This window comes from Enhydra lutris, unplaced genomic scaffold (assembly GCF_002288905.1).
Source record: "Enhydra lutris kenyoni isolate GAN:26980312 unplaced genomic scaffold, ASM228890v2 scaffoldscaffold15, whole genome shotgun sequence".
NCBI classification, from domain to species: domain Eukaryota; kingdom Metazoa; phylum Chordata; class Mammalia; order Carnivora; family Mustelidae; genus Enhydra; species Enhydra lutris.
Genome location: NW_019154099.1, coordinates 62,990,243 through 63,004,853, shown reverse-complemented (window position 1 = coordinate 63,004,853; position 14,611 = coordinate 62,990,243). Strand labels below are relative to the sequence as shown.

At 52.4% G+C, this 14,611-nt stretch overlaps 1 protein-coding gene across 4 annotated transcripts in view; it reads right to left on the bottom strand.

Annotated features, from left to right (window-relative positions):
- LOC111146894 (transmembrane and coiled-coil domains 3) overlaps positions 1–14,611 on the bottom strand; it is a 40,687-nt gene extending 26,076 nt beyond the window's left edge. For 3 of the 4 annotated variants that reach the window (XM_022502622.1, XM_022502623.1, XM_022502620.1), the window contains exons 1-8: positions 14,408–14,611; positions 13,419–13,482; positions 12,901–13,012; positions 7,934–8,457; positions 6,010–6,189; positions 4,422–4,613; positions 3,402–3,530; positions 372–464 (exon numbers count right to left, since the gene is read on the bottom strand). In XM_022502622.1, the coding sequence (XP_022358330.1) occupies positions 372–464; positions 3,402–3,530; positions 4,422–4,613; positions 6,010–6,189; positions 7,934–8,377 (1,038 nt within the window). In that variant the 5' untranslated portion in view covers positions 8,378–8,457; positions 12,901–13,012; positions 13,419–13,482; positions 14,408–14,611. Of the gene's footprint in view, positions 1–371; positions 465–3,401; positions 3,531–4,421; positions 4,614–6,009; positions 6,190–7,933; positions 8,458–12,237; positions 12,361–12,900; positions 13,013–13,418; positions 13,483–14,407 lie in introns of all 4 variants that reach the window. The other variant, XM_022502621.1, reaches the window with a different exon arrangement.

Genomic DNA, 14,611 nt, shown 5'->3' with positions numbered 1-14,611 from the left:
ACCTCTTCTAGCATTTTTTATCTTTCTGAATAGTACCAAACTAAAACCTACTCTAAAATGTTTAATTTCAGGGGCTCCCAGGTGAATCAGTTGGTCAAGCATCTGCCTTCGGCTCGGGTCAGGATCCCAGGGTCCTGGGATCAAGCCCCCTGACGGGCTCTCTGCTCAGCGGGGGGCCTGCTTCTCCCTCTCCCTTGGCTGCTCCCCCTGCTTGTGCCCTTTCTCTCTGTGTGTCAAAGTAAAATAAATAAAATCTCTAAAAAAAGAGTTTAATTTGATAACCCAATCATGAACCCACATTGAAAGGAAACAAACTGAAACCATACGATGATTAAATTGGGGGCAACATCACAGCTTGGTGAAGCCCTTACCTTTCTCAGCCTTTCCGGGGAGAACTCCAGGCCAACGAGGAACAGAGTGAAGAACACACCGACCTCTCCCAAGGTCTCCACCTGCACAACAGACTGCAAACACAATTGTAAAACCACAGTCTGATGTATTTCACATCTGAAGTGTGCGTCACAGAATAATCTGAGGCTAACATACCCAGTGGGACCACCTCTACAAAGCAGTGTGTTTTTTATTTTTATTTATCTTTTTTAAGATTTTATTTATTTATTTGACAGAGATCACAAGTAGGCAGAGAGGCAGCAGAGAGAGAGGGGGAAGCAGGCTCCCCGCTGAGCAGAGAGCCCGATGCGGGACGCGATCCCAGGACCCTGAGATCATGACCCGAGCCGAAGGCAGAGGCTTCACCTGCTGAGCCACCCAGGCGCCCCACACAGCATGTTTTTTAAACTGATCCTCAGTGTGCTCCGCACCTGAGATGACTTGACTTCCTGACCGCACTGTTCTTTTCCATTTCCTCCACTAGGGAAGGACTCTGTATCTTTTTTCCTAAGCACTGGCTCATGAATCACCTGTTTCCAGGTGCAGAAGCCGCTGCTGCTCTCATTTCTGCCTGCCTTCGCTCTCCTGGACGGTGACGCAGCACCAGGCCCCAAGGGCCCGCCCGCACACTCCTCCGCACATGGCTACGTGCACCTACTTCCCTGGGCGCCACAGCTGGCCACGTCCCACAGGTTTGGAGACACCGTGCTCCTGTGCTGTTTGCGATTCACTTCCCATGCCGTGACGTGGTTAGCAGAGAATGCTTTCCTCACTGCCCTCCTTGGCACCCCTACGTCACTCACACCGGTGGTTTCCCGTGGAGCCGTGAACCGGACGTCGGAAAGCAAAGCACAGGCCTCCCCGCGTCTACACGCACCCTGAGCCACGGCGCAAGCACACGCCCACAGCCCGCCAGCCACGACAGGACGGGCCCCGCCCTCTCTTTCGAAGCCATCTCCCTCCTTTCACTTCAACTTTTCTTTCTCATTCTCACTGAATCCTGCTTGTTGTGCCTTTTTCCTGACACCACCACAAACCCGTATCTTTCAGGAGTGAAGTTTACTTCACTTCTACTCCTCGTGATAACAGATTTCTGCTCCCCTCCTTCGTCTTCTGGCTTTTCCTTACTGCTTTTACTTTTCCTCCCTTTTTAAAACAAAGCTGTAACCTACGGCTTCAAACTAACGCACTTAAACCTGTTCTCCTCCCCATAATGAGCACAAGCTTATCAACCTCCTACCAGGAAAAGATAAGTATTTGGCACCATCACACTTCTTCCATGAACCGCCTCCCACCTCTGGCTGGTACGCCCGGGTTTTCACCTTGGTCTACTGTAATGACATTGTTTTCCAAAGTACAGCACGTTTGTTAGGAATTGTAATATTTGTAGCTTCCAAGTGTAGTTTTCACCTGACTCAGCCTTTACTTATCATTTAGCCTTAATCCTTACAAGCAGTCGTTGCTACGAAGAAAAAATAAAAAAGAAAAATACATTTGCATTTGCTATCATTTGTAAATACTCTGGAAAGGGAGGGATGGGACAAGGGCAGGAAGAGATTTTTCATCTACAAATAAATTTTTTTTTTTTACCCACACCATTTTGTCCTCAAACACATGGAGATCACCTATTCAGAAAACTGAATTAGAAGCATTGTTCCCAGGGGCGCCCGGCGGGCTCAGTCGGTCAAGTGTCCGACTCTCGGTTTTGGCTCAAGTCGCCGTCTCAGGCTTCGTCACGATCTCGCAGATCGGGCTCTGCACTCAGTGGGGAGTCAGTTTTTCTCCTTCTGCCGCTGCCTCCACTCCATGGTGCCCTCTCTAATATATAAATCTTTTTTTTTTTTAAGATTTTATTTATTTATTTGACAGAGACAGAGATCACAAGTAGGCAGAGGGAGGCGGGGGCGGGGGAAAGCAGGCTCCCCACTGAGCAGAGAGTCTGATGTGGGGCTCGATCCCAGGACCCTGACACCATGACCTGAGCCGAAGGCAGAGGCTTAACCCACTGAGCCACCCAGGCGCCCCTCCAATATACAAATCTTAAAAAAAACAAACAAACAAACTCAAAACCATTCTTCCCACAGGCCACCCTGCCACGCTGAGCTCAGGCCACAAGAGGACCTGCCAGGAAGGTCCTGGGCTTTGAGCCCGAGCACAGCCCCCATCCCCCTGCCAATCAGACCCACTGAGAAGATTACTTGGGGATGAGGACTTTTTTCACATCTTCTTCTGTTGTCCGGTCTAGAGAAGCTGCAGCACACCTGCCCGGCGGGGTGTGTCCATTAGCCGCAGGGGAGAGGCCCCCAGTGGAGCGCCCACACCTCTCCCTGCCTGCCTGCCCGTCCTCCTCCTGAGGGCTCTGCCGCATTCCTCACCACCCCGTACGCTCCTTCCGTGTGGGACTCATGACGCTCCTTCTGGGCATTCTCTGTTCTTTTTGTCTGAACTGTGTGTTACTAGACGGCACATTCGGGGGTCCACAGAGTGCCGGCGACACAGGCTGAAGCTCACAGCCCCAGCTGCCACAGCCTCTACTGCCACAGCCTCTGCTCCGCCTCAGCAACAGCCGCCTCTACCCCAGCACTCACAGTCTCCTGGGGCTCTCACAACACCCCACATTTAGGCTTGTTAATTTGTCACTACTTTACCAGCTTCACCATATGGTACAAATATTTGAATTACATATTGAATCCACCATTTTGAGTTGTTTTCAGTGTCTGAATAATATAATTCATACTATTACTGGAAACAGAAATTCTGAAACTAATAAAATTTAAAGACATGTACCAGGATTTTTTCTCTAGTCGAGTCATCCATTCACTAGTGAACAAAATTATTTCCTTACGGTTTAGACATTTCTTATGAAACTATTTTGTAGAGCATCTTCCTCAACATGGTTTATAAGAAACTACTATCTTTATCAATTCAAGTTCAAAACGTCAAAACCCTTTAGTCCGGGCCTCTTCGCTGTTCTGTCAAAGGGTACTACAACAGTCAGATTCTGCTCTTACCTTAATAGTGTTCAGCCCCGAAGGCCCCAGAAGTACGCCACAGATAATATAACCGAACATCGTAGGCAGTCCTATTGCTGTGCACAGCCAGCCACAAGGCAGAGACAGCATTCCTATGGTAACGATGTCCTGGAGAAGAATAAACAAAAAACAGACACAGACACTTGAGGTAACCGTGGGCAGGACCAGAAGGGGCTGGCGGCAGAGAAAGCGGGCGTCCTGCGGAGCGGCCCTCCCAGTCTCCGTTGGCGGCAGCGGCAATGAAGGCAGGTTTGAGTTCCCCCCCACCCCAGGAGTCAGCCACTCCCAGCACTCCTTGGGGGTCACAGACCTTCCTCTCAGTGGGTGCCGCCATCCTCCTGAAGAGCAGCAAAATCCCGGCACCTGGGAGGACGCTGGAGACCCAGCGGGGTGTCCGGAGCCCGACAGCCTTCCCTGAGCTGCCCCAGTCACTCCTGTACCAGTTACCCTCTCTGGTCCAAGCCCAAGCAGTGATCTCCACCCACAGCTCTGTCAACTGCAGATCTTTCCGTAATCCCGTATCTTCTTTACCCCACTGGCTTCCCCAGAGGGCACAGACGTGAATCCAGCTCAGTCTAGAACGCCTGTCACCTCCTCTGGGGGAACCGGACCTCATCCCGCACCCACGTCTACACGAAACCACCCACAGCGCCGGAGCCGAAGCCTCTTGGCCTCATCCCATGCTCCCTCTCAGGGCCGAGCTGGAGCCCATCAGAGCAGCTCCGGACTTCATAGACTCCCAAATTCCCAAAAGAAAAATTAATTTTCATTTTAAATATTAAAATGCCTTATTCTCTTATTCTTTTGGGGAAAAAATAAAGATGAAGAGAAACTGCTTCAAGTCAGAGAAAACACGGAATGCTAGTAAAATCTCTGTTGGGAGGAAGGTTGTGTACCCTATGATGCTCAGGAAATAAGGCTCCGTCTTACTTCGCGTGAACACCAGGAAGCGCGAAAGAAGGAGGGGGGTTCTGAGAGGGGAGCAGACAGACAGATGACCTTTAGAAAGTGGTGATCTGCGCGTGGAATGGTGGCGTCTCTGGGTTTGGTCAGGATGTACCGGTTGTTCTGGGAGTCGATCAGCATGCTGAGACCCAAATCATCCTCCACGTCCCGCTTTGTGAGGTTCTGCTTGGAATTGGCCTCTTCTTCCTCTACTCTGAGGACTGCCTCAAAATTGACCCCTTTCACCTGTGAGAATAACCAACACTGTGTCACTGGAAACAAGGAAATGTTCTCAATTTTTAGAGCAAAAATTCCATAGAGAAGTGACAGGAAACGTCTCCAGCGTTCCGTTGTGTGATGAAACACGGACACATGCTCATGAACACATGTTGAGGAAAATTTTTTCAAGTACAGAGGTGATTTAAGGCTGGAAGTGTTTAGGGTTTCTATGACTTCCAGACACCTGCTCTACCTGGCTCAGGGCACACCTGTACCAACAAACACGCATTTGGTCCTCAGCCCCCTTCCTGGCTGACAGCACCCACAACCCGTGTGATTTCCTACGTGTGAAGAGAAACAGGAGCACCTCACGGGCGCTCCGCAGCCTCACCTGAGCTCACGGCAGTGACGGCATTTTTAGGAAGCCACTAGATCCCCACAGGATGGGGCTGCGGGAGGGAAGGGGGCGAGAGGCTAAGTTCATCACAGGCCCACACGAGGCGGCTCCCAGTAAACCCTGACGCGGGGGCTCGGAGATCGTCCGGCTGGGAGGAGGGAGCCGCCCCGGCGAGCGGGTGAGCGGCATCCACTCTTCACCCCTTAACACCTGGCTGTACCTCAACTGTGTCCCTCACAATGTCACCATCACCCAGCAAAGAAACTGTCTTCCTGGGCTCTGGGAGCCCGAGGAGAGGGTCTGGAACCCGTGACGGACCTCTGAAATGGGGGAAGTGCTAGGCTGAGCCCTTGTCTGCAGGATCCGCACAGACCCAAGGTGCCGGGGGCAGAAGGGAACTGGGGGGGCGTGGCAGGGACAGCCCGATGGCCGGACACGGAAGAGCTCGCTGAGCACTGCGTAAAGGGCAGGCGAGCTCCCTCAAGAAGACACTCGCGCCCCTCCCTGCCTTGGCCGGCGATGTCCGAGAGCAGCCTACGCGGTGCTCACACCCTGAGCGGGGTTCCCACCTGCTTTCCTACCGAAGGCTTTTCAGCGTCCTTCTCAGGACTCACAGCCAATTTCTGGCCTTAATGTCATTTTCCCCAGAGAATCCTCAACCTGCCTGAACAAGCGACATGTCTGAGAGCCTGCGCCGGACGCGCTTCCGAGAAGGACTTGACGGCTCCCCTGGGCAGATCCGCACTGAAACCTGACTGTCCCAGGGCAAGCTTTCTTAAGACCAGAGTCCCAGTCCCCCTGAAGGCAAAAGTGGGACAGAGACGAGCCACTGGTGAGGCACCGACAAAAATGCAAGGCGAAGGCAAGGGTTATCTAGCGGACTCCCACGCGACAAACCGGTCTCTTTCTGAGCCCGGCAGGGGCTCTGGTCCCGTCTTCACTTCCAGTCCAACCGCGACCAGAGCGCCGGCGAACTCAGCCGCACGCAGCCGAGCAGAGAGGGACGCGTCCCGGACTGCTACTCACGGACTTGTTGTCATCGAAAGCGTGTTCTTCTATTTCCTCCTCGAGGCGATCGGCTGCCTTTCTCACATCCTCAAGAATTTCGTCGAGTATGGATAAGCTTCTGTTCTGGTGCTGCATGCTTTTGAGAGCTTCGACCTGATGTTTTTCCGCTGCCAGAAGTTCCACATATTCTGTCTCCTCCTGTGCGTTGGTGAGAAAGGAAATCTGGGTTTATTAGGAAAGAGGCCAGGCCAGGACTTCCATCCGAATGCCTGGCCCGGCCACGCCAACCCACACGCTCTCACTGCCAAATCCGTTGGTAATCGTGTGTGTGTGTGGCTCCGGCCAGGAGAGAAGGTCGAGCACCCTCCATCACTTGGATGTCACGAGCTCCGAGAACGTCAGGGAGAGCTGTGTGATGGACACACCAACGAACGTGCTATAGCCCTGGAGTAAATTCTGAAGGTCATCTACTCGCGCAGAGCCCCTCACTGGACAGACTCTACTGCAGACGCCACGCCGACCACGTATGGACGGCCGCACTCCAGAAACACCTGTGGTCCTGGGCCACTGGCAAGCAGCGTCTGTTCAGACGAGAGCATCAAGGTCTGTTGCCGACACACAGTCACACATGCCAAAGACACATGCTCCTGAATCAAGGGGGCCGAAAACCCTGACCCTGACTCAGCCATCTACCCTATCACCGTGTTTCTACCAAATATACTGTCCTTTGGTAAAGAAAGTTTAATAGTCTGTACCCTCTTCACTGTTTGAACTGCGTGTTAATACCACGTGCTTTCTATGAAAATGACGTATTTCACATACCGATGGTCTCTGACTTAGGATGGCCGGACGTAAACCTCCTGACCTCTCGGGGGTGTGACAGGGACGCACGCTCAGTGGAAACCACACCTGGCATTCTGATGGGATCTTTCCCGGGCTACCATAGGCAGTGGGATCCTCTCTCATGATGCTGGGCCGTGGCATGGGGCCACAGCTGCCCATCGGCCGCCACCACGGGGTGCACAACGGCCCCAACGACAAGCACTCTGTGTTCACGCTCAGTACAGAACTCAACACAGCACGTGAGGTGTTCAGCGCGTCACTACGGAGCGGGCCTCATGTCAGCTAACACTGCTACAGCTCTGGGCAGCTCGGGTGACTAAATGCATTTCTGACCTGCTGTATTTGCAACCTGCGGCGGGCTTACTGGGACAACGCCCCATCACGAGTCAAGGAAGATCGGGATTTAAAGTGTCTGACGTAACAAACAGCGTAAATGACGGCTAAAAAAATCATACATAAACACCACATCCGATACGGCAATACTTTCGTCTCTCCGTTTTAAAAATACGCTTCGTCAGGGCGCCTGGGTGGCTCAGTGGTTTAAGCCTCTGCCTTCGGCTCAGGTCATGATCTCAGGATCCTGGGATCGAGCCCCACATCGGGCTCTCTGCTCAGCGGGGAGCCTACTTCCCCCTCTGTCTCTACCTGCCTCTCTGCCTACTTGTGATCTCTGTCTGTCAAATAAATAAATAAATCTTAAAAAAAAAAAAAAAAAGCTTCGTCAAAATGCTGATTTCAAATGCACATATTGCCGAAAACGAACTTTAGTATTTGAATCTTCAGCAGATGGACCCTCGACAGCCAACCTTCACGCTAAAAACAACTGTTGTGAGAATCAAAATGCTGATGGTGGTTACAAATACATTTACTTCCACGTCGGTTTATGGTCACTGTTTTAATCAGCTGGGAGTTTCCACAGCAGAGAAAAGCACCACAACCGCTGCTAGAAGTCCTGGAAGGGAGCTGTGCTAAGATGTCCCACACAAGGAAGGGACACTTCCCGCACACGCCCTGCTGCGAACAGGGGCCCAAGCGCCCGCCGCCCTCTCGCCGGACCCCCGCGGGCCCTGCCCTCTGGCCCAGAGCGGGCCGCACTGACCTTGATCGCAGCCTCTCGCAGGGCCTCCAGGCGCTGCCTGCTGCTCTCCTTCATGTTCACGACGTCCCTGTAGTCCCCCTGCAGGGCTCTCTGGAGGCCGTGGATCGCCTGGAACACTGAGTTTTCGCTTTCGTTCAGCTCTTTTTGGAAAATTTCGAATGTGTGCACCTGAAACAGCTTCTCTTCATCGGACAGGCTGCTGTCTTTCTCCACCGCTCTGATCGCACTTTTCAGTTTGTTAAGAACCACAGTCTTTTGGCGAAGAAGCCCGGAGAGCTTCCGGCAACCGTCCAGGACCCACTGCTTCCGCTGCGCGCCGGCGGCTCCGCGGCCTCGGTGTAACTTGATGGCGTGCTTCGCCACCTGTTCATGCTCCGCAGCGCTGGCCACCACACAGAGCAGCGCAAGCAGCACCCACAAGTAATTTTCCTCCAGCACCCTCATGGTCCAGTTTTAGCGGACAGGGCCACACGGTCCGAAGGCCTCCGCCAATGTCAGCTTGCGTTTTACACACACATTTTCAGCTGGAGAAGAGATTTACTGTCACATATAGTTGAACCAACGACTCATCCCACTGAGATCAGAGTTAAAAATATTAAATAATTACATCCGGAAAGCTACCACTTTTTTGAAGAAGTTACTTTTTCTCGATAAACAATAATATCTAGACTACTATACCTGGACCTAATCGAACGCTGAACACTGAAGTACGGCGCCTGGTAAAGAACTGGGATGCAAGGTTATGCCGAATTTAAAGACAATTTTTCTTTTTAAAGAAAACTTGGCTTCATATACCTACTAACTCTACTGTGTGCAAAACACAAAACCCAACTCGACTTAAGAGGGTCCACATATTAAAGGTCAGAAAACACCATCAACTTCCGCTACCTCAGATCTGTGAATCACCTGGAGGAAACACGCTCCACATTTCTGAATGAAACCCTCTGAGCTACTATTAGCTTACTCGAGCATACTGTTTTCTTACCAAAATCATTAGATATTTTGCTGAATTTCCAAAGTCACAGATGCCAAACGCAGAAAAAGAAAATCACAAAACACCATCACATCCGGATCGATAGGGCTTTACTAAATGTTCAAACATCCTCTATGATCCAAACGTAGGCTCCGTCTCTCCCTCTCTTGAGGAAGTGCCCAGGCACCACAAGGGCACTGATCCTGGCAACGGAAGCACAGACAGGACCGACCGTGACAGGCGCAAGTTTCACCGCAGGCTGTGCCGTGGGCAGCAGTGGGTGCCGCGGCTGAGGTTCCCGGTTACACCAGGAGGGCAGGGCTGCGTCCTCCAAGGGAGCGAGGGACCAAGAAGCAGTGTCAGCAAGGCCACCAAGAAGAAATCACCTCGGAGGTAGGAAAACGGAGAACAAGGTAGGAAAAAGTAACAAACACAAGACAGGCCAAGCAAGCTACGCCCTAAAAAGCAACCAATGAAACCTGGTGACTAGATCACCAGGCACAAGTACTTGTTCAGAAACGAAAACAAACCAAACCTGCCACTCACACAAGCCTTGCAGTTAAACAAAACATTAGTATGAATGAGTCATTCATAGCAGCACCCCATGGGCCGTCACGACAAACGTGCCGGTCGTCTCCCTCCCTGGGGGTCTGCGACTCAAACACGCCGCTGTACCTCAGTTTCACCGGGAACCCCAACGCTCACAAGCGTAATCTGCTTTCCCAGGCAAAACAGATCAGAGGCAGCAAAAACGAGACTGTGACATTTCTGGAGGTAAAATTCTGACAATACCAAGAAAGGACAGGCAGGACAAGGCGGAGACCAAACAGAACTTCTGAAAAACCAGCACAAGAACTCCGCAAAGACCGGCCCCCCGGGGATTCAGTGAGGGCTGAACCGCAAACACCACGACTGGAGGATGGGAAGGACACCTGCCCATCAAAAGTCACCAAAAAAAATTATATTCTGGCTCAGTACTCTGATTAGAAAGTCAGGAAACTTCTCAGTTTCAATACATTTTCGAATCCCTCAGCTCCTGAGGTCACCTAAAGAACCACGTACCTACAATAGTTCACTTTCTTCCAACGAGGCAGGATACATGAGAACGTGCCACCTAAGTTACCCGACTTTAGGTCACGGTTGTAATATAACTTTAAGTAAATGTTACCACCTTAAAAGTAAACAAGTGATGAATCATAGTAATGCCTAGCAACGTAGTTAATCTGCCATTTTAATGACTCATTTTACGGCTAAGCTTCTACTGTCCCAGGGAACAGAAAGAATTCAATCACTACTTCAGAAGCGCATGCTTTTTTAGCATTTTTCAGAACCAAGATAGAGATTTCCAAAGCTTGTCAATGTTTCCCATTTTCCCTAAGAGATCAAAGAGATTCTTGTATGGATTTCAAACTGCAGACAAATAACTGGCCACACAGCTTGTGAACGACGCGCTTCCACTCATCTCTGCTTCCTTCCCCAGACCAGTTCCTGAAATTAAATAGTATAACTCCACCCCACGACACGTGACAGGCTATTAATTTTTATGAGAAATCATGGAAAATTTTAATTGTGGTCATACAATATTTCCACCAAAACAAATCTGATTCATGAACATGAACCTGAATTTATAGACTCTGAAAACAAATCACTCCTTCTTCATAAGTTCAATTTCATCTAACCTTCAAACTCGCTACCAAATCCTATGCACTCCTGAACTGCTACATGCTTTTTCTTGAGTAAATAATAAACGTTTTTAGCTCCAGTATTTTATTATTATTACCTTCAATTATAAAAAAGACACTTTGGATTTATTGTTTTTAAAATGAATTTCTAGAATTTCTATACTTTTTTTTTAAGATTGTATTTATTTATCCAAGGGAGAGAAAGGGCGAGAGCACATGCATGCACACAAACAGTGGGGGAGGCAGAGGGAGAAGCAGACCTCTCATGAGCATGGAGTCTGAAGCAGGGCTTGATCCCACGACCCCGAGATCATGACGAGAGCCGAAGGCAGACGCTTCCCCGACTGAACCCCCCAGGCGTCCTAGAATTTCTATATCTTGATTCACTGATCCAAACTCAGTGGATCTCAAGAGTGCGTGAGGACAGCCTGTCACATGGGCCCCACGACTCCTTTTAGACGGACGGCACTGCGGAATGACACTCTGTGGAGGGGGAGAGCGGACAGGGGCTGTCAGGGGCCAGGGAAGGGGGCAGAGGGACCCTGTGGATGGAAATGGTCTGTGTCTTGGCAGTGCTGGTGGCCCCGGAATCCATGCGTGACAAACTCGCACAGATCTGAGCACACACACGAGTGCACGCAGAACATGCCGTCTGCGTCGGTGGGAGAATCGGACCAAAGCCGTCTTCTACTTACACCATATGTTTTGTCAGGAGCTATCACTGGGGATATCTGGGTGAAAGACCTATGGGATTTCTTTGTATTAGTTCTTTTAACTGTAAGTATTATCCGAAAATAATTATCTCAAAGTAAAACTCTAAGACTTGAATGTAAAGGCTTACCATTTCCCACTAAACCCTCATCATGTTTAATGATCACCATTTACGCTGCAGAACAAGGAAAACGTATCCATGACGAGGAAACATCCTAACCAGAGCTGAAGGTTTTTAAGATGTCTCTGCTGCAGTAAAACACAAGGTCACTTTCTGTTCAGAGCAACACCAGAATCAGTGCTTTGAACACCACCCACCCCCAAAGGTTTCATTTACACATATTTCAACTTTAGTTAAAACTTATCTCCACAGCCTAGCCAAATCTCTAATGGGTTTGCTTGCTTGATAAATGCAGAACACGATTCCCAAAACTTATCTTAAAATTGATGAGATTACTTGATCAAGAACACAAATATTTAATAAGGAGTTATTTATTTAGGATAAAAAGGCAAATGGAGGGGCGCCTGGGTGGCTCAGTGGGTTAGAGCCTCTGCCTTCGGCTCGGGTCATGATCCCAGGGTCCTGGGATCGAGCCCCGCATCAGGCTCTCTGCTCGGCGGGGAGCCACTTCCTCCTCTCTCTCTGCCTGCCTCTCTGCCTCCTTGTGATCTCTCTGTCAAATAAATAAATAAATCTTTAAAAAAAAAAAAAGGCGAATGGATTCACTATTAAGCCTACTCAAAAAAATCAAAAACAAAAAAAACTTCCAATATCTTTAGGGGTGCCTGGGTGGTTCAGCATCCAACTCTTGGTTCCAGCTTAGGTCACGATCTCACGGATGGTGGGGCTAAGCCGGTGTCAGGCTCCATGCTATGCAGGGAGTCTGCTTCAGATTCTCTCTCTCCCTCTCCCCCTTGTCCCTCCCCCCAGCACGCACCACTCTCTCTCCAATAAATCTTCTTAGAAGTATTTCCGATGCCTTAATTCACTGTCGTATGAAAGTCACTTTAGTCTCATCCACTTGAAAATCTTCAGTAATTCGTAAATGTTACATCATTTACTGGATAAAGAGTTCAAAAGCAAAGCACAATAACGTTGTCTGAAACCAGCCTTTTTCAGAGTGAAGTCACCCAAGCTAAAGATTTCTCCCACATGCCCCTAACTCTGGACTCTATGGGACTGCAGGTATGTAAAGGGACTATTTCCTCAGACATCGGATGTGAGACAGAGCCCTAGAGTCCGGGGGTTGCTGACGTCCCTTCAGGGAATGGGGCTGGGGAGGCAGATGGGGAGGGGAACTCCTCTACTTTCTTCAATTTTCTATAACGGTCTGAAACGTGAAAACCTCATGGCTCTGCCTCCCAGCCTTCTGCTCACATGCACCACAGGGTCCCGCATCGTCCTCTGGACCTTCTGGACCCACCTTCTCCAATTTTCATGATCAAACTGCCGGGAAGAATCTAGTTCATTCCCCACAGCAGTACAGGGGGCCGCTGCCTGTCAGGCCAAGGTCAGCCCAGCCGGGATCCAACACAGCCCTGCGGAGGAACCAGCCGCATCCGGTCTGCTGAACCAAGACCTGAGCGTGGGGCACACTGACCTGGTACCACAGGCGGTGCCTAGAGCCACAGGCAGGAGATCCCAGGGCCCGCAATGCAGTGCAGGCGAGGCGGGAGTCCAGTCCACCAGTCGGTAGGGTCCTTCGGCTTCTTCTGAAAGAGGAAAACGTGAAAATCTTTGTAGGGAATGGTTTAACATCAGAATCTCTTTTCTTTCTTTCTAGAGATCGTTTATTTATTTATTCCACACACGGAGATCACAAGCAGACGGAGACAGGCAGAGGGAGGGGGAAGCAGGGTCCCCGCCGAGCAGAGAGCCCGATGCTGCGCTGGATCCCAGGACCCTGAGACCATGATCTGAGCCACCCGGGCGCCCCGACAGGAAAACTCTGTGATACCAGCGACACTTCCCGATGCAGAATGACTGGGCACCGAGTAGGACAGGAAAGGTCTCGGAAAGGTCTCAGGGAGCAAACTCCCGGAGGAAGCAGCCGCCGCCGTCCAGCTGGCGGCGAACTCCGAGTGCCCACGGACTGGGCGGCGGAGGCCGGATTCTTACCCGACAGCGCGGACGGTGTCACCAACACGACTTCAGGCTCGCACGTCGTCGGTGAACTCAGAGACTGCGTTAACAGAGGGAGGGAACGAAGGGAAACTCAGCCATGGCACGTTCACCGCGAAACCACCACCGCATTCCCTACCCCAACCGCGGACGCGCTACTTTCTAAACAGCTGATGTACACGGGGGCGCCTGGGGGGCTCGGGTCACGGTCTCGGGGCCCTGGGTCGGGCTCTCTGCTCGGCGGGGAGCCGGCTTCCCCCCACCTCTGCCCGCCTCTCTGCCTGCTGGCGATGTCTCTGCCAATGAATAAAACCTTTTAAAGAAATAATAAAAAACAAAAAACTAAAAAACAACAAGTCGGGGTCACAGAACGGCGCTCGGAACCGGGAAGACGCTCTGACCCCGAGGGCGACCCCACAAACGCTCGACGACTGGAGGCCGAGCCGGCGCACGCCCTGGCAAGGGCAGCGAGCGTCAGGGCCCGTCGCGCTCCTCTGGGCTTGGGGTTACCCGGGCGCTCGCCGGAGAGCCCCGAGGGCAGAGCCTCAGGAAGGCACCCGCGCTCCCTGGAGCCCGAGGGCCGCTCCGGGTCGGGGACCGGCCGCGCCGGCTCCGGATCCCGCGGTGACAGCCGGCCAGCAGGGGTCGCCGCCCTCCCCCGCGATCGGGGGCCGCAGGGACGCACGAAGGGCTTCGGGTTCCGCGCGGCTGCCCCGCGGGGTCTCAGGCGGGAACCTGGGAGCCGAGCGGCGACCGCGGCGGCCGGCCCAGCTCCGCGCGGGACGCGCAGTGGCCCCGCACCAGGAGGCCGGGCATGCGCGCGACCCGGGGGCGGGGGAGCGCGGGGCACACGCGGAAGGCACGACCCGGGGGCAGAGAACGGGCACGCCGCCCGCGGAAGCAGCAGCGGCCGAGGGGCCGGGGAAGCGGAGACCGCCGCGGACCGAGCCTCGAGGCCCCGCGCCTCAGCGGCGAGCGCGGCTCACCTGGACGCGGCCCGGCAGACGTGCGTCCTGGGCCCCGCTCTCCGGCGCCCTCAGCGGAGGACCCGACAGGGGCGCGCCTCAGGCGCATCCCTTTCCAGGCGGCAGGTCCGCCCCCGGGGCGGGGACCCGGACGCGGTCCGGCGCGGGGAGGGTCCTGACCGCCCGTCGACCGCTCCGGAGCGCCACCGCAGAGGACGCCGCCGG